Here is a 25999-nt window from a genome sequence, read left to right on the forward strand (position 1 = left end):
CTTGAAGACTGGCCTTGCGTCAGACACCGTCATCACCTGCCTGACTAGAAGAACTGTGTAACGTTCCTGTTGGGCATGAAGTTGTGTGATGGCTTCTGGGTGTCATTGGCAGATGAATGCAAGGTAATGGATACCCGTACCCCCTTCCCCCTCCTTTGGAGTTGGACTCCATTCTTTTTCTGTGCTCGCAACGGACTTTATACCGCATTCATATCAACCATCGAGCTGGCACTTACCCCCTTTTGTGGTCTTAGGACCAACAGATGCTACCTCTCGTATCATGCATGACGATTTTCTGGAGGCAACTGGCATTGGGTAGCTTTGCCCTTCCTGCTTATTGTCGATGTTCCTGGACACTCTTCCCTTCGTCCCTCAGAAGTTTATCCATGTTTTCCTTTCTTATTCATCAGGCTAAGCCGAGCATGTCCAAAGCAGCGTCAATATTTGCATACTCAAGTGGCCCCTTCCGGCTCAAAAAGACGACTGGTTTCAACTGCATTGGAGCAGACCACTGGAGACCTCACTATACCAACAAGCAAGTAAGGCCCGCTGACGATTGGGCATTTCCCCCCGCGAAAGGATGTCTTACAGATGGCGCCTAAGACAGCCTTGAAGACCGGTGTGTTGGACGCGCTTCACACAAGCGCCGGCCTTGAACAACCGGTGAGAATGCTGCCCTATGCGCTGGAGATCCCGTGCATGATGGGCACCACGAAGCCTGCAGGTGGACTGCGGACATAGCAGCGGCGCCTGCAAGATGACTTGCAGCCTCCAGTGCCCTATGATTCTTACCGCCATTCTTCCAAATTTTCAGCTTCGCCTACATCGCCATGTCTACTTGCTCTAAGCCGTAGGTCCGTTTCGCTCCAGCATTCATCAAAGTCTTTCCCGAAAGATTCTCGGTATCTACAAGGAATCCTCATTCGGTGCGATTTACTCCTCTCGCACTGCCAGTAATTGAATCGAGGCATCACCGGTCTTCTGAAGAGCGCCCTTATGGAAAACGCGACAGCATAGACCAGGCAGCCAGTCAGGGGGAAAAGCTATCACACCATTCCAGACCGCCGCGGTCCATTTTTCTATTCTCGAGTTGTCAGTGGACTGCTTAAGGTTCAGAGTTGAGCGGCGCAATATACTTGGTCATCCGCTTACATTTCTTCGCCCTACACCCTCGTGTGTTCTCTTTGGGGTCCAAAGACCAACATTTCTGTCTCTCTTGACGAGAGCCTCGCCATGTCCGTAGTCCGAACACATCTTGGTCGGCTTTGCTGCACCAAGGCCGTTTTCTACAATATGGAGCCCGTTTCACAACCTTCTTTGGATCTGCAGCATCTTTTTCTTTCACAATATTCCGTTTCCTGAGTTAACAATGTATGGTTCGCGTCCGATCAACCTCGAAGCTGGGTTGAACAGCCACAGCGGGCAATCATCGGCAACGCCTCCCAGCAGACCGAATAGGGGCGGCTCGGGTGTACTTGGAAGCAACTTACCCGGGTTTCTCAACTTCCAGAGGCATTCTCCATCTGTTCATCGTACGAATTCTAGGTGCTCCTTACACGTCCGCGGAAGCCTGACCATTCCAGATCCAAATCAGCAGATCCCCAGCGGTGTACACGCCAAGATATACCGTCATAATGGTAAGTCATTTCGTTACGGAGTCTCATGGTCTCGCCATCGGTCGCGCTAACTTCTTGAAAGTCGAGCGCTATCCAGAGGGCTGGGCGCGCCTCGCCGCCGAACAGGATGAATCAGTCAACATAGCGATCCACCGCAAATTCAGCTACCTCGGGAACCGTTGCCTCCTGTACTACGAGCAGAAGATCACTCGCATGGAAGACCAGCTTCTCGAGATGGATTGGCAAATAGCCAACGGAGAAGGTGTCCAGGGGCAGCCGAACCAACACCCTACACAGTCGGACGAAGAGCCTGATCCTCGTAATCAGAAGATAGAAGCAATATTCGAGAATCTTGCGCGCTACCGTAAGTTTTCTATCCGACTTCTTGACTTGTGTTACTCTCACTAACAAAAGTAGAACAGGCATTGCTAAATGAGAAAGCTATAGCAGCTCTCTACGAGGTCGGCGACGCAGAACATAAGTTAAGGTACGACAAAGTTCGGAACGATGGCTACCTTGGTCAAGATGAAATGAAGTACCTATGCTATGTAAACGACTTCATCAGCACACGACCAGATAAGCTGCGGCTCGCATTCGAGAGCCTGTTTTACAAGATCCCGGACTCTTCCTTCACCGTGAGTAATCTCCCTCCACTGCTCTAATTCCCTGCGGCGGGTAAACTGCAATTGAAGATTCCTTGGTCTGACTGGGCACAGAACATACTGCAAGATAGAAGTGCAAGGCAAGAAAAGAACGCCAAGAGCCTTTATTACGCCGCCGTGGTATTCCTCTTCCGCGCTGTTCTCATCTGGTTTTGCGCGATTCTCTTGCTGCTTCCAGTGGCGTTGCTAGGCTTCCTTCCTAACCTAAGTATCCAAACGGCAGCCGGCATTGTCCTTGCATTCTCTGGTCTTGTTTCCATTGTGTTGGTATGGTTGGAGAATATCCAGACTGAGACAATTCTGCTTGGTCTTTCAGCCTACCTTGCCGTTCTGGTCGCATTCTTGACCAGCAAGGCGAGCACTTGATCTTAGGGGTTGAACACTACCATTGAATGTTATGTCGTGGATTCATGACTGTCCCGGGTCACAGTCTGCGATCCTGGCGCTTTTGCAGCAAAGAGATCATATATCATGATTCAAGCGTTGAAGTAGTACATGGAACTTTAAGTGAAATTACACAATTTGCTTCTGAGTCCAATCCTTGTCACCTCGAGGGCTTGCCTCGTCTCACAACCGAATAGGAACACTACGGAAACTTTGCAACTTACCGCAGGCTTGGTTACTCCTAGCGATGACGCTTACATGAGAATCGAATCAGGTTGGATGCACTCGAAGGGCATCTTAATAAGCTGAAACATGAACCACCAGTGATCAAGTTGGGTCGTCAAGTGGAAGCGAGTACGACCGGTTTCCCTTGACTGTGTCTGACACTATCCAGGAAATCGGGTTCCTTGCTTCCCAAATACCATGTGTCCTTCGCAAATGTGTAAATTTGCGTCTAATCGAATAACTCAGCCTTGGATTCCCACGTCAACTTTTGTGAGCCACCTCATGCCGCCATTTCATGTCTAACAGGAGTTGGCGAGTATGCCTCAGAAACCCCGTGATTACCCTGCAGTTCCACAGGGATCGACTGTTGGTTAGTACTCGCTTCATGGACCTGGGTCATAGCAGGCTCTGTGTGAGCACCGCCAACAGAACCGAACTTCGAGACCGGAGTGTAGTTTGCGGGATCAGGAGTCTCCGGGCGCCGCTTCTTTCGCTTGAGCAAGAATGCGGCAAGCCCAGCGAGGACAGCCAGACCTGCTAGTCCGCCGACAACGCCGCCGACAATGGCACCCGTGGGCTTCCCTGATTTTCCAGAGCCGCCAACGATTGGAGATGATGTTGGCGTATTCGTAGGATCTGGGAGTGAAGCTTCTCTTGAGATTAATTGCAGTCTCACCTTGCTGGGTCAATGCTCACTTACACTCTTTGAATAACGCTTCCACTTCATCGCTTGACCAGTCCACCTGATTTCCCTGGCTATACCAGTTCTGAACTACCTCGGGAGATTCATACGCATCCGCCTTTGCGTTATATTGATCACTCCAACGCATCTCTGTCATGTCGAAGATGCCGATGCCCTGAGGCCATGGATCTTTTTCTGTCAACGATGAGGGCCAGGCGCGGCCGTCTGTTCCGCCGACAGAGATCATCTGTCTCCCAGTTGCAACACAAGCCTGCTCCAGGCGTCTGGTCGATTGCGGATCGTTGGCCTTGAAGAAGACAAAACTGGGCAGGCTCAAGACGTATACGTCGTCGGTGGCATTCCGTATCGATTCTCCAATGACCAGCCCGCCGTAGATGAAGCTGAATTGGGCATTCGTGTGAGCTGCATGTGACTTCGACGAAATTCCCTGCTCACATTTCATATGTCTTGTTAGGTCCTTGGACACCAACTGTAAAGAACTTCTCTGTTGGTGGTGGAATGCTGCTCTTCGATCCGGTGGTACGCTGGGAGTGCCACTTTTTGGCTACGATTGGTTTAGTCGAGACTCGTGGATTTTGATGTTTTCACTCACCCTTTATATCATATAAATTAACGGAAGTGAAGTCTACGCCTGTCCAGTTGCCATAGCCGGTCTCTGTCGGTGCTCCTTGAAACCCTCCCAATGCGAGCAGTAAGCCGTCCGGCCCAAAGGGCACATATTCCATGGTGCCACCCTTGAATGTAAAGTTTCCAGACCCTTGGAAGGTAGTATGGTTGATCGAGCCAGTCTTCAAGTCGTAGGACACAATCCCTGGAACGTTGCGGGTCTTGTCCTTGTCTGTAATAGACAAGTCGGTTCGCTCGTTTGCATAGCCTCCAAAATAGTAGCCGGTGGTTTTGCTCTGGCAAAAAGCACCCTCTGTTGCTCGATCAAGTTTGTATAGCTCGGCCAGATTGGGCGGACTCCTCTTTGACCAGGTGCCGCCTCCATTGCCGTCAACCTCGAAACGCCAGATGTCGTTTTCCGGTGGTTTACTCCAATACGGAACTTGCCCGCCCCAGATGTAGAATGACTTGGACTCTGTATCGCGCCAGATGCCCTGGAGTTCCATCCTGGGCGTTTCGCCCTTAGGGGCAGAAAGCATCGTGACATTCGCGCTATTCCAGGACTGCTTCAAATTAATCGATAGCGTCGAGTTCACTAAACAAGAAGGTCAATGACTTGTTGTATTGCACTGGGAAGATGAGCTGAACTAACCTGGCCATGACGGGGTGCAATACGAGGACAAATTCTTGCCGTCATAGTTCTGTGCGACTTCACCGCCATCTATGTACAGATAGTCACCGATGATGATAGCTGAAGAGAAATTAGCTCCCAGCTATCAAATTTGACCCACAACAAACCTGAAGCAAAAGCTCGACGTAGGAAGTCAGAAATTGGCGGCACGTCGTCACGCCGGGCGAGTTCTGGCGGCTCCGACATGATTTGGCCATGAGCTGCTGCTAGCCATGGCAGCAGAAGGATGATCGATAAGCGCATCGAAAGCGGTTGTCACGACAGAAGCAGAAGTTTGTGACTGGTATGGGTTCAATTCCAATTACTATGGGAAAGAGGGAGATAGGCAGCCCATAAAGGAGCGAATGCTTGCTGCCTGATACCCAACTCTCGCCCCTCATCCCTTCGAAGGCCAAGGCCAGATGTCGCAGAAGAAGGGGTTAAAATCCTACATGAGTCCGTAAGCTCTGCCATTCCTTAGTGAAGGCGAAGACCGTACCGATCAGCCTTATGAGGGTGAGTGGCACGTTGTTGACACTGCCTGTGTTCGATGGCCAGCCACACATAACCGCGTTTATTCTCCGGTGCTTCGGGTGGCGACACTTTTCTGAGTGGTATTTTCAAGGACCGTGTCTTTCTTTCTTTTTAGTGATTACATGGTATCATGCTCTGAGACTACAGATGAGACAGCTCGTGCAAGTTCTCGTCTAAAATAGAGGATCTCATGCGTCTAAGTGAACCCACTGTAGCTGTCAGGAGCTGAATTTGAGCTTGACCTGGGTGGTGAATTCTTATATTTAGACCATGGAAGCATTATTTTTTTGGATGTTATTTTTGATACCAGCAGCGGCCAAACAGCAAAGAGGCCTTCTTGATGCTTGAGGCAGCCTTATTTGAGTCGCAGGCCAAGGGAGGCGTGTGGCTTGAACGCCAAGCCTTGGCCAGCAATCTGAGTCAGTAAGGGATATCTGAAGATCGCCACCAGCCTCGTTACAACTGGTTTATCCGCAGCCTTTCCATTATTCATTGAGAGGGGAGGAGCTGTTTTGTAAGTTCCCAGGCACCCAGGTTATTCCTCCACGATCAGAGTAGCCCTCCGTCCTTCCAAATATCTATTCAGAATAGTGAGACTTGTAACCTGATGTTGTTCAACAAAGTCAGAACAGACTACATACAATTTCACCCACGGTATATATGAAGTCAGGGCCCTTTCGAACTTCGTGAACGTGTACTCCACATCTAGTCGGCTTTCGCGTTGAACGCCCAGAGCCGAGTTGGGTCTAGAATGCCTTCTCCACGATTTCCCCACCCGAGCTTACCAACCGACACTCAACGTCGTTACACTGATGGTATTCTAACTTGGTTTTGGCATCAGTTCTCGAAGCCGGACTTGTAAATCGGTCGGATTTACAAACGGCGCCGCCAAGACTTCCGGCGGTATCCTGTTCCTTTTCGGACATCCTCGCTGTCCGGGCGGCACCGAGGTCAAGATCGACCCAGATCAGGCCGGATAGGTCATCGGAGCTGACATACATCATCCGAGCTCTAATATCCCAGAACAAATAAGTGAATCTAATTGAATAATGATTGCCAAACGGCTCCAAACGGCTTAGCCTAATCGACGGGTCGCCTCGCGCTTACAACCCCGTAGCGTGGTGATGACGTCAAAATCTGGGGTAGTTGACAAGGAGGAAACTCAAACAGGGGCATCACAGACCCCCTGCCAACCTACCCGCTACTAACCATCCTATGGGAACACAGCCGAATCGTATGTCATCCATCGCGCTCGCCCCTTTCCTACGTGCCTCATTTGTAAGCTGGCGAAGTTACATGTCGAAGGTGCCCCTGCTGCAGTGCGTACTTAATTAAGGTTCAGTTCCGGCCTGAAGCTCCTCCCCGGGGTTGATGCTTATCTTTATCTAAGATGCGACTATCCCCTGCACCGAAGAGGATCTCTAAGCACATTGCCATCATTGGAAACCGACCGTATTTTTTCAACTTCACGAGAGCAATCAAAATGGCGACGGCTTACAACATTAAGGTCCCGGTTGGAAACACTGGGTTGTGGAAGTTCAATCAGCAGGATGCCTCCGCGAATAAGGTGTCTGAGCTTCTGCAAAAGGACCTCGAAGTAGGGCCCTCATAAACAACCTCATCTTATCAGACTTGTAATGACCATTGCATAGAAGCACCATGTATTCTTCAACGCTGAAGGATTCCACAACCACGTTAGTTGTCTCTCACCCACCGTAGAAACTCTCTCACCCCCCTGTTAGATACCTCATCACCTCCTTGCCCTCTACGGCACTGGCGCCGACTCTGATGCTCTCCAACTCGCATGGAAAGACAATGCAAACTACCAGCGTCCAGCCAAGGACCCCAGCAACGGCGTCGCAGACGAGCTACACGACTGGGACAAGGCGCAAAAGTATCTCGGCAGGGAGAAGCACTATCCCGACTTCCTCCTCTTCTTCCAGCGCGAGATCGAGAAGAAGGGATGGGAGGAGACGCTTAACGAGTACCTCTTCAAGGGTGACGCGCGCGCCGAGGACATGTTTCAGCGTATGTCTGCGGGGTTCCTGCACCCCATCATTCAGCTCATGTACGGCGTCGAGTGGGAGCAGCCGGCCATCGTCGCCGAGGCCCTGGCAGAGGCTTCTGTGCACAAGAACCAGCTTGGTGAATTCTTCAATGAGGCCGAGAAGAACGCAAAGAATGCGAAGACGCCGATGCCCGAAGTCATGGATTTGATCGAGGAGATTAGAGGGAGGGAGAAGTTGGTGAACTCGGTACAGATGAAGGATTCGAACAAGGTTTTTGACGGGGTTCTCAAGCGTGCGCCAGGTGAGATGATGGAGATTGTGAGCAAGGTAAAGGTCTTGCCTGAGGAACTTGATGAGAGGACCGCAGAGATGTTCCACGCGAGTTGCTATGTTGCTGGGACTGCAGCAATAAAGCCTGGAAAGGAGACCAGATGGGACTTCTTCTTGATGTAAGTATTCGGGGTTCTTTGAGAAGTTGAGCGCCGCTAATGGTTGGACAGCCACCACGTCAACGCATCGCCAATCTTCCTCTGCTTCAACTCCAAATCTTGGATCTCCACAGAGAACAAGATTCGGATGCTGGAACACAAAATCCGTATGGACCTCGTCCAGTACGCGGCGCGCGGTAGTCCGCAGATCCGCGCCGACGCGATCAGCTCGTACAGGCCGAAGGACAAGGACCAGAACAAGCACCTCGTCTCCAAGCCTACAGGTTACTTCAGTCGCTCAAGTCAATGAGAGAAAGCATGCTTACATCAAGACAGATCTTCTCCCCAGATTTCACCACCAGTCTGATGATGGACACACCATCAAAGTGATACGAGCACTCGGAATTTGTCAGGAGCTATCCCAAAAATACAGCAATAAGCGATGGATCAGGATCAAGAATGACGATGAGTGGCTCAAGCTGCATTACTCAGTTCTGGACGGTACGGAACACTCTGGCACGAAATGGGTTCGATCGACTGGCCTGGACGAGGCGTGGAAGGTGAGTAGTCGAACTGAGATCCTCGACCTTTGTGACTGACTTATTTAGGACGTGCCCTCTCGGGACTCCTCGAAACTGTAACCAAATACGATATGCCGATAACGCCACTGCACAGGATATTCGGTGCCGGCCGGGCACTGAAAGATATCACCGAGGATGTAGGATGCCGGAAATTGTAAAAACGGGGTATACATTGTAATTTTATCTATTCCAGCCCATTATCTAATCCATACCAATCCAACCCTCACCATCAGACTCGCTCTTGCCATCCTCCGCGTCTCCAATCGCCAAAGTCTTGCTGGGTGCGTCGTAGGCCGCAAGATCCAGCATCTTCACACCGCTCGACTCCTTCTCACTGGCCTGGCCAAGCAGGTAATCCACCATATACACGTTGTCGTCCGCAAGCCTCCTAATCTCGTCCCTCATTCGTGCGACAGCTCTCGAAACAACACGCAGCTCAACATCGACCTTGCCTCGGTGCTGCGTGAGCCAGGCACCGTGCTTATCGACCAGCGCCTTGACCCAGAGCAGACAGAACTCAATGTGCGGCGTCTCCTCTGTTTGCGCAGCCACGAAGCGGAGTAACCTCGGGACGTAGACGATTGGCGTGTCCTCAACAACGAGGGCGATATCGCTGTGCGGTATTGAGAGGAACACACGCTTGATCAGACCGGCCTCGTTGAGGCGGAAGGCCATGACCAGGGCCTTGAGGTAGTCCTTCTCGTTTTCGAGGACGGCGAGGGTGGAGGCGGGTGTGATTTCCATGTTCAGGTCGAAGGGATCGAACTGCAGGAGGTTGTCGAGGCTGTAAATCAGCAAGCCCTCTGTGGAGGCGGCGCAGAAGGCTGTGCCTGTAGGCGCAAAGGCGACGCCGGAGACGCGGACTTCGGGCTGCTTCTTCCTCGAGGAAGGGTCGCCGCGCTTAGAGCCTGGGAGGGTGTTGTCCACTCTGTCCTCACGATCGGAGGCCTCTTGGTCGTCGAGCATGGCGTCAGGGCCGGCTTCGGTGAGGTGCCTGCTGTTGAGGAACTCTTGCGTTCCGGAGAGGGACAGGTTGACGCTGACGGTGAACTTCTTGAGAAGCACCATCGTGTGGACTGAGTAAAGGCAGATGTACTTGCTGTTGCCACCAGCCAGCAAGCAGCTGCCGTCTGTGCTGTATCGAATCGTGTTGAAGCTCTTTGTGCCTGACACGTTGGCTGCTGTCCTGCGGTCGGTGATCTTGCGACCACCAGAGACATCGCGGCGGCCGTCTACACCTGACACCTGCTCTGCATCCTGGATAGACCAGAACGACAGCTGACCGTCCAGCGTTGAGACGGCAAGCTGCAGCGAGTCGGGGCGCACGGCGATGTCGAGCACATCGGCCTGTAGCTGCAGAGGCTCGCTTGTTTGTGTTCGGTTGAAGATGGACCACACTCTTGCGGTGCGGTCCCAGCTGCCACTGATGAGAGAGTCTCCGTTTGGCGTGAAGGCCAAAGCGGACACAGGTCCTTCGTGTCCTGACAGTTGGTCCAGGAGCTGACCTGTTTGTACAGACCAGATGTGGATGTCGAAAGAGTCCAGAGATCCAGCAGCGACGACGTCGCCGCTGGGGTCGACGGCCATGCAGGACCATGATAACCTCGTCGGGGCCGTAAATGTCCTGAAGTTTCTATATCTGATGAGATCCCACGCTCTTACTGAGCCGTCCAAGCTAGATGTGAATAGAACGTTGCCCTTCTTGGAGAACTCGCAGGCTGTCACGCCACTCGTGTGCTCTGTGAAGGTTACGATGCAGAATCCTGACTCGACGTCCCAAACCTTGATCTTGCCGTCGTCTGCGATCGTAACGATACGCTGGCCGTCGGGCGAGTAGACCAGAGAGTTCATGGAATCGAAGTGACCCTGCTGCTTGAGGATGTACGACTCTGACTGCCATTCCCAGACCAATAATTGACCCAGCTTCGACGCGCCAAAAGCCAACCACTCGCCGCTCTTGTTGATCGTTACAAAGTCGATGTCGTTTTGAGAGATGTTCAGGTTGTGGATCATGTTGAAGTCGGGCATCTCGTACAGGCCAAAGGTGCCGTTGGAGAAGCCGGCCACCAAAAGATTGGACTCGGGGTGGAAGGTCGCGCAGCGCACATGCGCGCTGCCCTGCATGAAGTAGTGTCGGTTGACTATCCTCCAGCGCATATCGTCCTCGTCGACGTCAACCATCTCGTCCTCGTCCTGAACCGGCTTTCCGACATACTGCCAGTCAAAAACTGCGCCGTCTTTGCTGACCGTGTAAATTGTCTCCTGGTCTTCCGAAAACCAGGCGCCAATCACAGCTTGCTTGTGACCGGAGAGCACCGTGGGCACGAATCCCTCTTCCTGAGTCAAACTCCATATCCTGGCCGTCAGATCCTTGGACGTGCTAAGGAAGAATCGCGAATCGCTAGACCATTCGATGTGGCGCACGTCGTCAAAGTGGCCGGTGTGGGTGTGGTATTTCACAAAGGGGGCGAACTCGAGTTCTCCTTCGGCGTTGGCGTCCGGGGTGGATGGAACGTGCCAGACCTCGATCTTGCGACCCAATCCAACGGCAAAGTGGCGTCCAGATGGGGCAAATGACAGCGTGGTGGGAGCTGACTTGAAGGAGAATCGGTAAATGGCGATTCGGCGAAGGACATTCGTCAGGATAGCTTGGCCATCTTCGTCGATTGACAGCAACAGGTTTCCCCGGGGCGTCAGGCCGATTCTCGAGATGTTCTTTCGATGCGCAAATGGCAGAGTGTGAGACTTGTTACTACAGATCACAATTAGCATACCAGTGCCTTATGCGCCAATTCGCGACATTTTGCGAGCCTTCACCTACTTCACAAGATCAAAGACAGTGACCCTGTTCCCTACGGGGGAGAACAAATGGGTGCCATCGGGGCTGAAGAGCAGGTTGCCCTGGCAGTAAACCGTGCCGAGCAAGTTGGAGAACTACAAGTTTAACACCTGGTCAGAATCGCATGCGCTTGCGGGAAAAGACGCGAACCGTACCTTGAAATCGGTCTTCATTGTCAATTGGCACCCATTTCCTCACCTTGAAGCTACAGAAATTCTCTCCAAGTTTCTTATCGATTGAGCCGGGACTGGACTTTTTTTGGTGGGGTCGGCGAATCATTCATCCTTATCTCCGTGGGCTATCCCCATCAAGGTAAGGCGCGCTGTTGGGTGAACGGACCAGGGGAAAAGGGGACTGATTGGCAGGAAAAGGGGGGCCCTTTCATTAGTCCCCTGGACAAGTGCCCAATGAATGTGCAGCAGACAACCCCAGAAGACCGTAAGGGAAATTTGGAGGTGGCACCTTTTGATTCCCCTGAAGCACAAGCTCAAACCTCCCCAACTCAACTGTCAACACGCCCACACCGCAACCACATCACGAAATCCGTCGCGTGTTCAATTGCGAGACTCGCGGCCAAACAGCTCCAACCAGCCATCAACAACGTGTTTTGAGCAGTCAACCTTCAAATACCGCCCAAAATGGCCCCCGCCGCCGCCGAGAGCGCTTCACCGATTGGTATCGCCAACCTTCCCAACCAGCGGCATAAGATTGTCGCCAAGCGAGGAGCTGGCTTTACTATTATGGTACGAAAATTCTATTGAGAGGCATCTCGCTGGACGACCTTGGACGGGATACTGATTGCATTCTAGGTTGCGGGCGAGTCTGGCCTTGGAAAGACCACCTTCATCAACACCCTCTTCTCCACGACCATCAAGAACTATGCCGACCACAAGCGCCGTCACCAGAAGCAGGTCGACAAGACCGTCGAGATCGAGATCACCAAGGCTGAGCTTGAGGAGAAGTTCTTCAAGGGTATGGTTCTCCCAGGAACCCCAATGTCTGGATCATACGATTAACCTGCTATAGTCCGCCTGACCGTTATCGACACCCCCGGCTTCGGCGACTACGTCAACAACCGCGACTCGTGGATGCCCATCATCGAATTCCTCGACGACCAGCACGAGTCTTACATGCTTCAGGAGCAGCAGCCCCGCCGCCAGGACAAGATCGACCTCCGTGTCCACGCCTGCTTGTACTTCATCCGCCCCACCGGCCACACCTTGAAGCCCCTCGACATCGAGGTCATGAAGAGACTCTGCTCGAGAGTGAACCTGATTCCGGTCATCGCCAAGGCTGATACTCTTAGCCCTGCGGACCTGGCCAAGTTCAAGCAGCGCGTATGTGTCTGTGATAATTTCCTACTGACCAACACTGACGTGCTCCAACACAGATTCGCGCCGTTATCGAGGCTCAGAGCATCAAGATCTACCAGCCCCCCGTCGAGGAGGACGATGAGGCTGCTGCTCAGCACGCTCGCAGCTTGATGGCCGCTATGCCCTTCGCCGTCATCGGTTCCGAGAAGGATGTCAAGTCCGCCGACGGCCGCGTCGTCAAAGGTCGTCAGTACTCTTGGGGTGTTGCTGAGGTCGAGAACGAGGACCACTGCGACTTCAAGAAGCTCCGCTCCATCCTCATCCGCACCCACATGCTCGACCTCATCCACACCACCGAGGAACTTCACTACGAGGCCTACCGCGCTCAGCAAATGGAGACCCGCAAGTTCGGCGAGGCCCGCCCCAGGAAGCTGGACAACCCCAAGTTCAAGGAGGAGGAGGAGGCGCTGCGCAAGCGTTTCACCGAGCAGGTCAAGATCGAGGAGCAGCGTTTCCGCCAGTGGGAGCAGAAGCTCATTGCCGAGCGCGACCGCCTCAACAAGGACCTCGAGCAGACCCACGCCCAGATCAAGCAGCTCGAGACCGAGCTGGAGCAGATGCAAGGAAGCGCCGTCCGCAGCCACGGCCGCCGCTAAATGTGTCCACGGCGAGGTTTTGCCTCGAGTTTTTAGCGGTTTATGTCTCGGCAGTCGGTGCTTGCTGGATTCTCGACATTTGTTCTTCTCTTAGCTTCCGGGGATCGAAGACACCAAAGGCCCGCATCGTCCCCGGTCTTCCAGACGCATCTTTATGGATATGCCACTAAATCTGGTCGTTCGTACTGGACGCCGTGATCGACTTTATGACTACGACCTGAGTCTTATCAAAAAAACAACACACAAAAGCCACGTCCTACGACATGGTATGAGATGGGCCATGCGTCGGGAGTTTTCTTCTTTACAAAACCTGTTACCCCCTTTCTTCCCCGTTTAGTTACCCCCTGTTTCTTAGTCACGATGTAATCCAGCTCACCTTTTCATGATACCAAAATTAATGAGAAAGGCGTCCATAATCCTAAACATTCAATGCGTGTTCGTAATGAGGTACTACACTGCGCCGTCCCTGCAATGTCCCGGTTCCGCCGTCGTCGTCATTCGTGTTGGTATCTTTACATGTGCCTAGCCCTGACATATATGGAATAAAAGAAAGGATGATTTCTACTCTACACTGAAGCTACACAGCATCCATGGATGCTCTGGTGGTCAGTTGTTCGTTCTTGTTGCCAAGCTTCGATATCTGAAGGAAAGCATCTACGCCGTAGCCCTCGAGACTGTGTAGTTCGAGGTTTCCGGCCCAGTATTCCGCGTACACCCTGCTCAGGGGCAGACCCATGCCGAGACGCAGGTTCGGCGGTCGGGTAGTCATGGAGGACAGAGAGCTGCCGTAATTTGGCGTCTTCAAGTCCGCGCGGCCCAGCTCGTCGGTGACGTGCAGCTCTTGCATGGTGGCGGCCAGTTTAGGGACCCGTCCCAGGTTCTCCAGCCGGCGCTCGCTCTGGGGCCCTTTACTAAAGGACCAGAGGAACGGCAGCTCGTCTCTGGGTATGCCGCCGCCCTGGTCTGAGATGCGGATGATGACATGTTGCTGGGCCTCGCAGATGGTCACTTCAATAGGCGGGACGGGCCCGCTCTGGTTTTTACTACGCTGGCGGCGCTCGATAACTGCTTGGACCGAGTTGCGGAGCAGCTCGCCGATGATGTACTCCAGATGGCTGAGGATGTAGGGGAAGCTTGCTTCCAGGTGGCCCACGACCTTGATTTCGGGGACCTCGACGTCACGGCCGTACGTGGAGCGGGCGAGGGCCTCGACTGCGTGGCTACAGCGCTCGATCACGTCGCGGGCGATGCATTTTATGAAGATCTCGCCGATGAACTCTGACTCGTTGAGCTTCGCCCCTGGGGAGAACCAGGGGGAGTGGTATGTTTCTGTTAGGGCGAGGTGTTGCTCGGCGATGACTCTACGGGAGATTCTCTACACGGGGTATGTTAGGGTGCCAACGTGGGGTGTCGGCGCGGCCGTGCAGGGGGGTATGAAACTTACAGATCTGAGGATGGTGTTCATAAACTTGTCCAAGTCTTCGGCATCCATCAAGCCCCTGGATTCGAGAATGCCCATCGACAGTTTTGGAATGACGGTCAGATGCGCCTTCAGCATGCCGCTGATGATCTTGCAGAAGCGCTCATTGTCCTCAAGGCTCTTGATCTCCTTGACCTTGCGAAAGGTGTCGAAGGCTCTTTGATAGAGCTCGTATACTTCCTTGATGTGGGGGTTCTCGACGACGACGTAGGGAAGCTGCTCCAGATCTCTTATGCGGTGGGCGATTCTGTCGTGGGGGTCGAGTTAGTCTTTTAGACTCTGCGGAGGCGGTATGACTCGGTGGCGGCGACGACGTACCTAGTTGGCAGCTCCGTACGAACGTAGTTTGCAGAGCTGAGAAGTCGTGATTCCGTGAGAGAACGACCAAAGACCATAAGTTGGCGCAGACTAATAGGACGTGCTTCTTTGGCAACCCATCTGGGGGAGGTTGGGTCAGCATGTGACGACAGGTACACGACGGAAGGATTTGGCGGCGCACTCACTCGTCTAGGACCGACACCGGTCTCCAATTCGAGCTGCTCATGGGGCGCCATTGCGACAGCGAGGCGCTGAGATCCAGGAGCTTGTTCCTAGCCGCGGGCGATGCCCTCCTCGGGGCTGCTGTCAGTCCGCATCGTCGACTGGCATGGCTGGCATGCCGCAATGCGATTGAAACCATGCCGTCGATTCCATGCGCGGGGAGTATCTCTGGGAAAAAGTCGTCGGCGCAGGGAGCAAGCAGAAGCTGCTGTAGGAGCTGTCGGAACTCCAGGTGCGGGAGGAAAGCTGGACCTGTAGGAGGGTCGGGCGAAGGGGTATATGAGCGAATTTTAGGATCTTCGAGGGACGGTTGGGCAGCTGTTGAAGCTCATGGTCTGGTGGTCTCCCGGGGACGGGGCCTGAAAAGTGGTGGACGGATTGGATGACTCTCGCAGCAGGAAATGGCCGCTGAATGATACCCTGGGGCAGGCACTGGCAGGGTCTGGAACGGGTACCCCACACTGCGGAATCGGCGCACCACGCTGCGGACTGCCGTAACGGGCATCCCTGGTCTAGCGTAGTAGCGGCGGTTCGTGATTGGGCCGAGGGGGCGGGATGGAGCCCCTGCACGAGCTGTTTGGAGGTGCGTTTCTCCCGCCTGACAGACCGGATTTCCAGACATGTCAGCTCGGTCAAGGGGAAGAATCACATCTTGATCGAAAGAGGTAGAGTGAGGCGCCGTTTCAGGCATTGGGCGCTTGTCCAGCACGAGAGGAGATGATGTCGATGTCTTGATAGGTAGTCAAGCCAGGCAAGAAGAGGTCTTCACATGTTCAAGATGCTTGTGGGCAGATGTTTGTTTCCCTGTGACAAGGCTCAACCTTGTCTTGTTTCGAAGACGTACTGAGACGAGGTTCTTTCCTGCTAACCGCGGACCTGATGAGCTGGTTGCACTGGACCTGTATGAGGCCTATTTTTCCGGATCACACCATGGGCGAAAGAGCGATGGGATGGAAGCAGTCGATGGTTGGGTTCGCTGAGGGAGAAATAGGCATTGCCTCGGGATCTCTACTCGGCTGTGCTGCCAATCATGAGGCAGATGTAGTTGATGTGACATTTGTAACTGACCGGCAGCCTCCAGACGGGAGGGGTTCCGCAATGGGCAGTTTTGAAGTGGGCTGCCGCATCTGATCTCGTCTTGGATCTCATCTGCACCGTCTCCCATATATCATGTAAGGTTTATACAGTTGCAGAGCTGGCCTCCAGAGGATCCCGTGATGGAAAGAATAGCGTCGCCAACGATGTTCGGTGTAAGAGCTTACGTGCATCCAATGCTGTGGGAAGGCGCACGTCGAAGAGTCAGGGTGTGCCAGATGGTAAGCTGTTGCTTAGACAGAGGCAGCATTGAATTCGGCCGAAGTGTCGGGGTTCGCATTGACAGCTCTTGTGCACTCGGAAAGCTAAGCTAAGGTGAGGTTATCGAACGCCTGTGCACTTAGTCATGAATGAGTTGGAGATATCGTCTGAGGTCTGCGTTCGGGTTGAGGACCCAAATGCTGAGATGCTCAAGAAGAGATCGAACGGAAGTGAGAATAGGACAGCCATAGGAGAAATAGGGGAGACGGGACAAAAGGGACAATTGGCGTGCTCATGTTACTCGACCCGGAAACGGAACAGCAACAGCCGAATAGGGAGGCTTTCCCAACCTAAGTAGGCACATTGACTTGATGTCCGATGCTTCGAATAAAGTGCAAAGTGCGTTGGCATTCGCCCTGTCTACTTGCCCGCTGTTACAGAGCAATCCCCCTAGATGCAAGGCTATCGGGAGCGTCGTGCTGCTCGCCCCAGCAACAGGCGGCATCACCAGTGTCAAGTCGTGCCTTGCTTCAAGCGAGGTAACGTGCTAAGGCAAGGAGAGACGACGTGTGGCTTGCAGACATGAAAGAAAACGAAGCAGCCATGTTGGCGGTCACAGCAACGTCATTGGAGAGGGAGGTGGGGAACTGCTGATTGCGTGGTAGCACTCGCTGCACCAGACGGGAGGTAGTGTGGTGACTGAGGTGAGCCCGGGGAGTGGGAGTGGAGCAACAATAGGGCAGCTTTGCTCCGGGCGTGGTCCCGCGTGCCCGCACAGCACCCAGCAACTGGCGACTGATTGACGGTGCTGCTGCGCTAAGGTACCTACCTTACCTGCTGCGTACACACTGCAGTGAATGCACAGAGATGGGCTTCCTTGCTCCATGGCAGCATGGAGTTGAGAGGTGAGCCCAGCCAGGCGGGCATAAAAAAGTTCCTACTGGCTGGGCTGATCTCTCGACAGCGGGGCAATGCCCTCGACTGCGATTCCTCAGGTATCCACTTTTGTCAAGGCTGAACCAGCATCGTAACCCGTTTCCTTAACAGGCGATACCTTTCTCCAAGTCTCCATCGCAGTCCCCGTCCCGTCTCCATCGAGCTGCCTCTCACACTTCACTGACACTGGAGGAAGAGGATCAAGCAAATCAACTGTACGGGCTGCTCTCTGTCGCGGCACCACACACTGCGCCCTCCCCAACTTATTTTTTTTTCTTCTCCTTCCCTGCTCCACGACGACTGGATTTCCGCAGAGGCAGTGCTCAAGCTCAGTGTCTAGTCACGTACTCTGCATCTCCCTCACTGGACGAAGGAGGGCTGACTGGTAAATCGCCTCGAACTCGTCAACCTGTCTCGTGCCTGCTGCCCCCCGCGGCCAGATCCCACCATTTGCGTCAGTACTGTAGGTACCTGCCCGCCAGACCTCTACCGACCGACGCAGACCGACCGTCGACACGCTGCTTGCTGCTCACACCTAGACCGACCCAAGCAAGGTGAGGTACCTTAGGTTACCTACCTACCTACCGTACCAGACAGCCAGGCCAAGGTCTTGCCTCGCCCGCCTCCACCTCCTGGTCGTGGCTGCAATTCATGCAACTACTCTTGCCTCGCCGACACCAACTCCAACGCCGATTCCTTCTCACCAAGACACCATTGCTCCTTGCACCCGCCGTGCCCGTGTCTTTGAACGCAGCCTGCCGGCTACCTTCCATCACCCGCTGCCCGCCTGCCCTTCGCGGCTCCTACTTCGTCATCGAGGCAGCACTGGCGCGAATCGCTGTCTAGCTGTACTTTCCTGGCTTTGGCCCCGGCCCTGGCACTGGCAGCGACATTGTGCATCCTCTTGCACACCACAGTTGTAGACCATGGTAAGCCTCGACAACCACTCACTTGCCATTCAGCCCCTCTTTCCCTTGCCCGATTGTTTCTCGCCTCCGTTCTTTGAGCTTCCCGTCTGCTGAGTCCGCCCTCGTCGCTGCAATCTCCCCTCGGCACGTCCCATGTGCTTCACCTGCTTTTCACCCCACCATCCTCCAAAGTCCAAGCCCACAAGCTGCTCGGCCATCCTCTCCAGACAGACAACACTCCCACCCGTCGCCTAATTTACCATACCGCCAAGCCTGAATTGAGCTAACCCTCATCGCTACCGACACAGAGCTATAACAACGACATACACTCGCCGAACGAGATGGTGGTGGACACCGACGAATACGTCGGCGGCCCCGACTCCGAGAAGGAGCCCATCGCCATCATCAACCCAGACAATCTCGACAATGAGGTCGAACAGCTCCAAGACCTGCCCTTAGCCACCGACTGTGAGATCACCCAATCCTCTGCCGACACACCTTGCCCCGGCTAACTCGGACCAGATGAGGCCATGAAAGATGTCATCTTCCCACCACTTCTCGAGGAGCCCCGCATCCTCGAAGATGTCCATCACACGTGGACCGTGGAGTCCTGGAGGTCAATGTCCAAGAAAGAACATGGTCCCGTCTTTGAAGCCGGTGGCTACCCATGGTATGCTTCTACTCCCCGTCGCATCTCGCATCAACCTAGCTAACCACCCTCCATAGGCGTATCTTGCTCTTCCCGCACGGCAATAACGTTGATCAGTGCTCCATCTACCTCGAGCATGGATTCGAGCCGACTCAGATACCCGAGAACTGGAGCTGCTGCGTGCAGTTCGCCTTGGTGCTATGGAACCCGAACGACCCGAAATTATATACCCATCACTGTGCTCACCATCGCTTCACCAAAGAGGAGTCTGATTGGGGATTTACTCGATTCCTGGAGCTTCGCAAGATGTTCAATGTTCCCTGGGAGTCAGGCGACCGACCATTGTGCGAGAACGAGACGGCCAACATCACGGCATACGTTCGCATCGTCGAAGACGAGACGGGAGTTCTCTGGCACAACTTCAACAACTACGACTCCAAGAAGGAAACCGGCTATGTCGGTCTGCGCAACCAAGGTGCCACGTGCTACCTCAACTCTCTCCTCCAATCTTTGTATTTTACCAACGCATTCCGAAAAGTAGAGTCGCAATTGTCCCACCCCATCGGTATCAAGCTAACAAACATAGGCGATTTACGAAATCCCTACGCAAGAAGAAGAGAGCATGAGCAACAGTGCATACACACTCCAGCGTCTTTTCTATCAGCTCCAAACCTCCGAGACCGCTGTCGGAACCAATGAACTGACCAAATCTTTCGGGTGGGAAACGCGACACATTTTTGAACAGCAAGATGTTCAAGAGCTGTCGCGTAAGCTCATGGAACGCATGGAGGAGAAGATGAAGGGCACGCCAGCTGAACATGTTCTTCCTCAGATGTTCAGCGGTAAGATCAAGACCTACATCTCGTGCATCAACGTCGACTACGAGTCTAGCCGTATCGAGGACTTTTGGGATATTCAGCTGAACGTGAGCGGAAACAAGAACCTCTTGGAGAGTTTCCAGGACTATGTTCAGGTGGAGAAGATGGATGGCGAGAACCAGTACTTTGCCGGCGACGAGTTCAAGCTTCAGGATGCCAACAAGGGTGTGATCTTCCAGAGCTTCCCCAACGTCCTCCACCTGCAGCTCAAGCGATTCGAGTACGATATTCAACGCGACACGATGATGAAGATCAATGACCGATACGAGTTCCCCGAGCACTTCGATGCGTCCCCTTACCTGTCCGAAGACGCTGACAGGTCAGAGTCTTGGGAGTACCAGCTGCACGGTGTACTTGTTCACAGTGGTGACCTCAACGCTGGCCACTACTATGCCTTCCTCAAGCCTGAGAAGGATGGATGGTTCTACAAGTACGACGATGACAAGGTTACGAAGGCTACAATGCGTGAGGTCCTGGAGGAGAACTTTGGCGGAGAGTACAAGACCAGCCCCAACGCCTACCTCCGCGCCCCCATGCAGAAGAAGACCCCAGTTCTGCGCCAGAACAGCGCTTACATGTTGGTGTATATTCGCAAAACCCGCCTCGACAACATTCTTTGCCCTGTCACCAAGGACGACATTCCTATGCATCTCCGAACCAGGTTTGAGGAGGAAACCGCCCTCAGAGAGGCGAAGCGCAAGGAAAAGGAGGAGCAGCATCTTTACATTGGTGTTAAGGTCATCACGGAGCAGAGCTTCCGGAAGCATGGCGGCACGGATCTGACCTCGTTTGAGCCGGACCAAGCCGAGACAGAGGCCGCCCCCCGGTCCTACAGGGTACTTCGTCAGTCTGCGATGGAAGAGCTGGTAGCGACGATTGCGAAGGACATTGATGAAGATCCCCGGAAGATTCGACTGTGGATTATGGTCAACCGGCAGAACAAGACGATTCGTCCCGATCAACCCATCATGGATCTTCGCCCTACGGTGGAGGAGACCTTCCAGAGGGCTGCCGCGCACCGGGACCAGTCCTTGAGAGTTTGGGCCGAGGTCGCCGAGGAGACTACACCTGAAGGCGAAGCAATCTGGCCGACTTATCAAAGCCAGCTCAATGGGGTGGTTGTGAAGAACGATTTGATCCTACTCTTCCTCAAGCACTTCGATGTCGAAGAGCAGTCATTGAATGGCATCGGCCACGTCTATATTAGTAAGGAGAAGAAGGTCGAGGAGCTGGTGCCGATCATTATGAAGAAGATGGGCTGGGGCGATAAGCTGCCTTCTGATGAGAAGATCTCATTGTGGGAGGAGATCAAGCCAACCATGATCGAGGCTTTGAAGGCTAAGCAGTCTCTCAAAGCCGCAGAGCTACAGGACGGTGACATCATTTGCTTCCAAAAAACCACTGAGCGCAAGAGTGATAAGAACATTCTGGAGAAGCATCTGGGTTTGGGCGATAAGGACAAGCAAACACCAGAGCAGCCAGTCAAGAAATCGGACCGGTTTGACGACGCGCGGGAATACTACGACTTCCTGCACAACAAGAAGACTGTCAAATTCCACGCGCACCCGACACGTTGCAACGCCGAAAAGTACCAGCCTTTCGAGCTGGTTCTGAACTCCAAGATCACTTACGACATGCTCTCAGAACGCGTCGCCGACAGAATAGGTGTGCCGGCCACTCACATTCGCTTCTGGACCGTCAATTCGGCCACGGGAAACCCCAAGACGACTGTCAAGCGCGGCGTTAATCAGAGCTTACAACTCATCCTCAACCCTTCAGGTTACAACCAACTTAGCACAAGCCAAAGGACAGATGCTTTCTATTTCGAAGTCCTGGACATGAGCTTGGCTGAGTTGGACACCAAGAAGAGTATCAAGATTACATGGCTCAGCGAAGGCATCACGAAAGAGGTGAGGCAATTTTCAAAGAGTGCTGTGCGAGACGCTGACCCCAAATAGGACCACTACGATCTCCTTGTCGCCAAGAATGGCAACATTGAGGACCTCATCCAGGTCTTGGTCAAGAAGGCGGGTATCCCAGAGGAAGCTGAAGGAGGCCGCATCCGGGTGTATGAGACCAGCAGTCACAAGTTCTATCGTGAACTCCCGCGGGACTACCCTGTTATCAGCATGAACGACTACACGAACGTCTACGCCGAGAGAGTTCCTGAAGAAGAGGCCAACGAGGAAGAGGCGAACAACTTCATTCAAGTGTTCCACTTCCAGAATGAGCCGAACAGAGTCCACGGCATTCCGTTCAAATTCTTGCTCATTGAGGTACGCGTCACCTGATTTATTTATTGTTTGATGCTAATATGGCACAGAGCGAACCGTTTGCGGAAACCAAAAAGCGTCTCGAGAAGAGGACTGGCTTCAAGGGCAAGAGCTTCGAGAAGATCAAGTTTGCGGTGGTTAAGAGATCGCACTTCTCCAAGCCACAATACCTTCAGGATGGTAAGATAGCTAATCGCCTTTGTTGCGTTTGTGATTCTGACACTTGGCAGACGACGTACTCTGGGACATTGCGACAAACGACGACGACTTCCTCGGCCTGGACCATGTTGACCGGACGAGAACACTTAGGAACGGCGTTGGTGACCTGTTTTTGCGGTAAACGTTTCCTCTTGCTGCAGAATTGAATGCCCATGAAACAGGTTGAAGTTATTAGAATCACGTCCGATGCTGCATCTCGGAATGGTAACGATAAACTGCAGCCAATTATGGCTGGACGGAAGTTGGAGCCGAAGACGGGCAGGATTGGTCTCAACTCTTACTTTGACCAATAGGCATTCATATGATAGGCCGAGCGGGGTCATTGCGGGCGATTCATTCCGTGCCCACGCGATAGAGGCAGACTTCTTGTAGCTCATTTTAAGACGTGGAAACGAGTGTTGCTGTCCAGTAAGAGTGATGATGCTGTGTTTACTGATTTGGGCGGCGCACGGAGAATGTCCGGAGGGACCCCACCAGCTTCGGGAGGGACCGCTCGGAGGCCGGTCGGAGAAGCACGTGCCACTGAGTCCAAATCCGATAAGATAAGAAATTTATCTTTTGCCATCGAGAACGCTGAGTGGTTTGCTGCGGCAGAATTTTGGTGATCCGTCAACTCCCGCGAACCTCTTCCACGCGTCGCGATCGCATTCAATTATCGCGCTTCGAGCAACGTACCTCCCTACCGCGAAATATCGATCGATCTATTCATCATGAGTTTCCCCGGTGTTGGCCCTCAGGCGGGATCGCCAGCCGATGCGGCAATGGGTCCCTCGGATCCGCAGATGGCAGCTGTACGTGTGGGCATTTGCGCAAATGTGAGAGGAGCAAAGCACTGACGAGCCGTTCTAGATGCAAAACTTCATGGAGAACTGCTGGACCAAGAGCGTCATGTCTGGTGTGATGGGATTCGGCATGGGTGGACTGTTTGGCATGTTCATGGCCTCCGTAAGCCCCCCTCCCCGCAGTCACCTCCCTGAGCTGCCTTTACGAGACCGAGAAACTCACACGAAGACGCAATAGATGTCCTACGACACACCCTTCCACACGGCGACGATCGACGGCAAGCCGACGACGACGCCCATCGCGGAGCTGCCGCTGCGGCAGCAGCTGCGGGTGGGGTTCAAGGACATGGGGACGCGGTCGTACAGCATGGCCAAGAACTTTGGCAAGGTGGGCGCGCTGTTCGCGGGCATCGAGTGCGGGATCGAGGGGCTGCGGGCCAAGAACGACCTGGGCAACGGCGTGGCGGCGGGGTGCCTGACGGGCGGGATCCTGGCCAAGAACGCGGGGCCGCAGGCGGCGCTGGGCGGGTGCGTTGCGTTTGCGGCGTTCAGCGCGGCGATTGATGCGTACATGAGGAGTCCGAAGGACGAGTAGATGCTGGTCGACGGGGAGTGTATGAAAAAGGGGGTTGGTGGTGGTGGCTTCATATTGTTTGCATTGCATGGCGTTCAAGGGGAGCCTCTTCGGGATGGAGGCTTCGACGGGGGGAGGGATGATAGACTTCAAGGGACCTCTCCACTTTGACTTTTTCTTTCCCCGGGCTGTGGCAGGCAGCATTTCTTGTATGACGATGGGTTGGGACCGAAACTCCTCACTTTCGGCGTGTGTATCATTTCACATGACGGCACAAGGCACAAGCTTCTTCCGGTTGCGAGGAGTGAATTGTAATATATAGACACAAGACCATTCTAGACATTAAGTCCGCAGCCATTCTGAAATGGTGAAAGAACTATGAACTTTTGTTGTAGGACTTTTGCGTCCCCCCCTTTTCGTCTTATCTGTAGAAAATCCCTGCCTCTCGAGTGTAAAACCACCAGAATGTCGAAAGGCTCGCTCGCTCGTTGAAAGTCAAAAGGTCATTGATCGCCCGTCCGTTACGATCATTTTAGCCACCGGTGACCTGCCTCGGTGGCAATCATCTCATGCTTTATATAGATAAACAGTGTTTTCCAGTGTGAACACATCCCTTTTTAAGTAGTTTATCACATCACGAAGCCGAGTAGAACTTGAAGGTTCCAAATTCCCAGTACGCCGTCTCGAAGGCGCTGGGGTTGTTGGCCTGAAAGTCAGAGCAGCTCGTGCCGCCGCAGCCCGAGTCGGCGTACTTAGCCTCGACGAGCGAGCCGCAGACATCAATGTTGATGATGAGCGACTGGTTCTTGAAGTGCGACGACATGTCGCAGGACGTGTTGGGGAAGTCGGCGAGGGCCTCGCCCCAGGCGCTCGGGTCCGGCGAGCTGTTAGTGATGTCGGACGGCGCGCTGGAACGGGCGAACTGCCACACACGGATGCCCTCCTCGCGCCACTCCATGGCCATGTAGCCGCCGCCGCCCTTGTTGAAGGCGGCGCCGTACGAGGAGGTGGTGCCCTCGACGCCGCAGCCGGCGTTGGAGTTTGTCGAGTTCTTGCAGTCGGTCTCGAGGACGCTGCCCGTTTGCTTGCGCTTAACGTCCATCTTGCAGCCCGAAGTGGTGTGCAGCGTCATCTGGTTGCCGTCGGTGCCCTGGTTGATGGCCTCCATGACGTCGATCTCTCCGTAGTCGGGCCAGTTGTTGGGGTCCGAGAACCACAGCGCCGGCCAGGAGGCGCACCCGTACGGGGTGTGCTTGACGTCGAAGACGAAGAGGCCCTTGTTGTACTGCGTCTTGGACTCGACGCGGACGGAGAAGCGGCCGGTCGAGGCGTCTGGGGTGGAGCTATTGCCGGTGGTGCTGTCGACGCGGAGTACCGCCGTGTCGGAGGTGGCGTACGTCAGGTTCTTTTTGGGCTGGTGTTCAGTTTGATGTTACGTCAAGTAGGAGTGGTGTTGAATGTACCCGTGATGCCGCCTCAGCTGAGCCAACGTAGTGAACCATTCCTCCCGCTGTCGGGCTCAGTTAGTATGCTGCTGCGCCGGGCAGTCGAGTGTGAGTGAAACACACTTGGGTCATATGTGTTGAAGTAGTTGAACTTGTCAAAAAAGTCCTCTCCAGAGTCTGTGTTGGGGTTTCCAATGTTTATCAGTCGGGGATTTCTGGTGAGGAGTCCTCGCATGGTTGATCCGTACATGTGTCACTCAGCGTATACGACAGCTTGGAGTAGTCTGGGTATCGGTTGGCGTTGGCCTGGGTGACGGCGACGGCGACGATGATAACGATGAGAATGATGATGGCGGCACTAACACCGGCCCAGATACGCTTCGTCCACCCCCTGGGATCCCACCACGCGGTGGCGGGCTTCTGGGCGAGGCGCTCGTTTGAAAAACCGTATTCGCCCATGATGTTGTAAGTCGAATCGTTCATTGAGTCCGGGTACGGGGAGAATCCCCTGGGCCAGTCTGGGGTCTTTATCTCGTCTCGAAAAAGTGGATGCACCAGGACCTTTGGGGGGACGACGAGAATCTCCGCAAAAGGTTTCGCCTTATTGGGCGAGGCGATGAACGAGTGTGGCTGCGCCACGAAGGCACTCGGGGGAGGAGGAGGGCGTTGAGGTTTCTTCAGGCTATGTTGACCGGGCCATGTTGCGGCAGCGCGAGGCCTCGGGCCCGGTGTGGGGGTGGGAAGCAGCGGTTCTAGATCGAGGGCGACGGCTCTTGATTTGCGTTTTGGCCTG

General features: G+C 53.9%; 9 protein-coding genes across 9 annotated transcripts; 5 read left to right on the plus strand and 4 right to left on the minus strand.

Moving 5' to 3' along the window:
- Positions 1 to 1634: 1634 nt before the first annotated feature.
- On the plus strand, positions 1635 to 2278 carry COL26b_000221 (uncharacterized protein; the record flags this gene model as incomplete). Its single annotated transcript, XM_053173191.1, has 2 exons — positions 1635 to 1980; positions 2034 to 2278. 2 exons carry the CDS (start codon positions 1635 to 1637, stop codon positions 2276 to 2278), a joined length of 591 nt encoding a protein of 196 aa, XP_053042897.1.
- An 889-nt stretch (positions 2279 to 3167) lies between these two features.
- COL26b_000222 (uncharacterized protein) lies at positions 3168 to 4735 on the minus strand (the record flags this gene model as incomplete). The annotated part of the gene is made up of 4 exons (XM_053173192.1): positions 3168 to 3523; positions 3588 to 3970; positions 4026 to 4134; positions 4183 to 4735. 4 exons carry the CDS (start codon positions 4733 to 4735, stop codon positions 3168 to 3170), a joined length of 1401 nt encoding a protein of 466 aa, XP_053042898.1.
- Positions 4736 to 6883: 2148 nt separating this feature from the next.
- COL26b_000223 (uncharacterized protein) lies at positions 6884 to 8147 on the plus strand (the record flags this gene model as incomplete). The annotated part of the gene is made up of 3 exons (XM_053173193.1): positions 6884 to 6997; positions 7143 to 7858; positions 7910 to 8147. The coding sequence occupies 3 exons, from the start codon at positions 6884 to 6886 to the stop codon at positions 8145 to 8147; spliced, it is 1068 nt and encodes a 355-aa protein (XP_053042899.1).
- Positions 8148 to 8619: 472 nt separating this feature from the next.
- COL26b_000224 (uncharacterized protein) lies at positions 8620 to 11430 on the minus strand (the record flags this gene model as incomplete). Its single annotated transcript, XM_053173194.1, has 3 exons — positions 8620 to 11170; positions 11240 to 11352; positions 11413 to 11430. The coding sequence occupies 3 exons, from the start codon at positions 11428 to 11430 to the stop codon at positions 8620 to 8622; spliced, it is 2682 nt and encodes an 893-aa protein (XP_053042900.1).
- A 465-nt stretch (positions 11431 to 11895) lies between these two features.
- On the plus strand, positions 11896 to 13226 carry COL26b_000225 (uncharacterized protein; the record flags this gene model as incomplete). Its single annotated transcript, XM_053173195.1, has 4 exons — positions 11896 to 12000; positions 12067 to 12229; positions 12284 to 12594; positions 12648 to 13226. The coding sequence occupies 4 exons, from the start codon at positions 11896 to 11898 to the stop codon at positions 13224 to 13226; spliced, it is 1158 nt and encodes a 385-aa protein (XP_053042901.1).
- Positions 13227 to 13803: 577 nt separating this feature from the next.
- On the minus strand, positions 13804 to 15260 carry COL26b_000226 (uncharacterized protein; the record flags this gene model as incomplete). The annotated part of the gene is made up of 3 exons (XM_053173196.1): positions 13804 to 14601; positions 14671 to 14953; positions 15025 to 15260. The coding sequence occupies 3 exons, from the start codon at positions 15258 to 15260 to the stop codon at positions 13804 to 13806; spliced, it is 1317 nt and encodes a 438-aa protein (XP_053042902.1).
- A 3467-nt stretch (positions 15261 to 18727) lies between these two features.
- COL26b_000227 (uncharacterized protein) lies at positions 18728 to 22526 on the plus strand (the record flags this gene model as incomplete). The annotated part of the gene is made up of 7 exons (XM_053173197.1): positions 18728 to 18854; positions 18909 to 19056; positions 19113 to 19572; positions 19622 to 21823; positions 21872 to 22189; positions 22237 to 22366; positions 22417 to 22526. The coding sequence occupies 7 exons, from the start codon at positions 18728 to 18730 to the stop codon at positions 22524 to 22526; spliced, it is 3495 nt and encodes a 1164-aa protein (XP_053042903.1).
- Positions 22527 to 23115: 589 nt separating this feature from the next.
- On the plus strand, positions 23116 to 23782 carry TIM22 (Mitochondrial import inner membrane translocase subunit tim22; the record flags this gene model as incomplete). The annotated part of the gene is made up of 3 exons (XM_053173198.1): positions 23116 to 23196; positions 23255 to 23350; positions 23426 to 23782. The coding sequence occupies 3 exons, from the start codon at positions 23116 to 23118 to the stop codon at positions 23780 to 23782; spliced, it is 534 nt and encodes a 177-aa protein (XP_053042904.1).
- A 613-nt stretch (positions 23783 to 24395) lies between these two features.
- COL26b_000229 (uncharacterized protein) lies at positions 24396 to 25665 on the minus strand (the record flags this gene model as incomplete). Its single annotated transcript, XM_053173199.1, has 4 exons — positions 24396 to 25175; positions 25225 to 25271; positions 25330 to 25383; positions 25455 to 25665. The coding sequence occupies 4 exons, from the start codon at positions 25663 to 25665 to the stop codon at positions 24396 to 24398; spliced, it is 1092 nt and encodes a 363-aa protein (XP_053042905.1).
- Between the last annotated feature and the right edge of the window lie 334 nt (positions 25666 to 25999).

This window comes from Colletotrichum chrysophilum (genome assembly GCF_026319265.1).
Source record: "Colletotrichum chrysophilum strain AFK26 chromosome Unknown scaffold_1, whole genome shotgun sequence".
NCBI classification, from domain to species: Eukaryota; Fungi; Ascomycota; class Sordariomycetes; order Glomerellales; family Glomerellaceae; genus Colletotrichum; species Colletotrichum chrysophilum.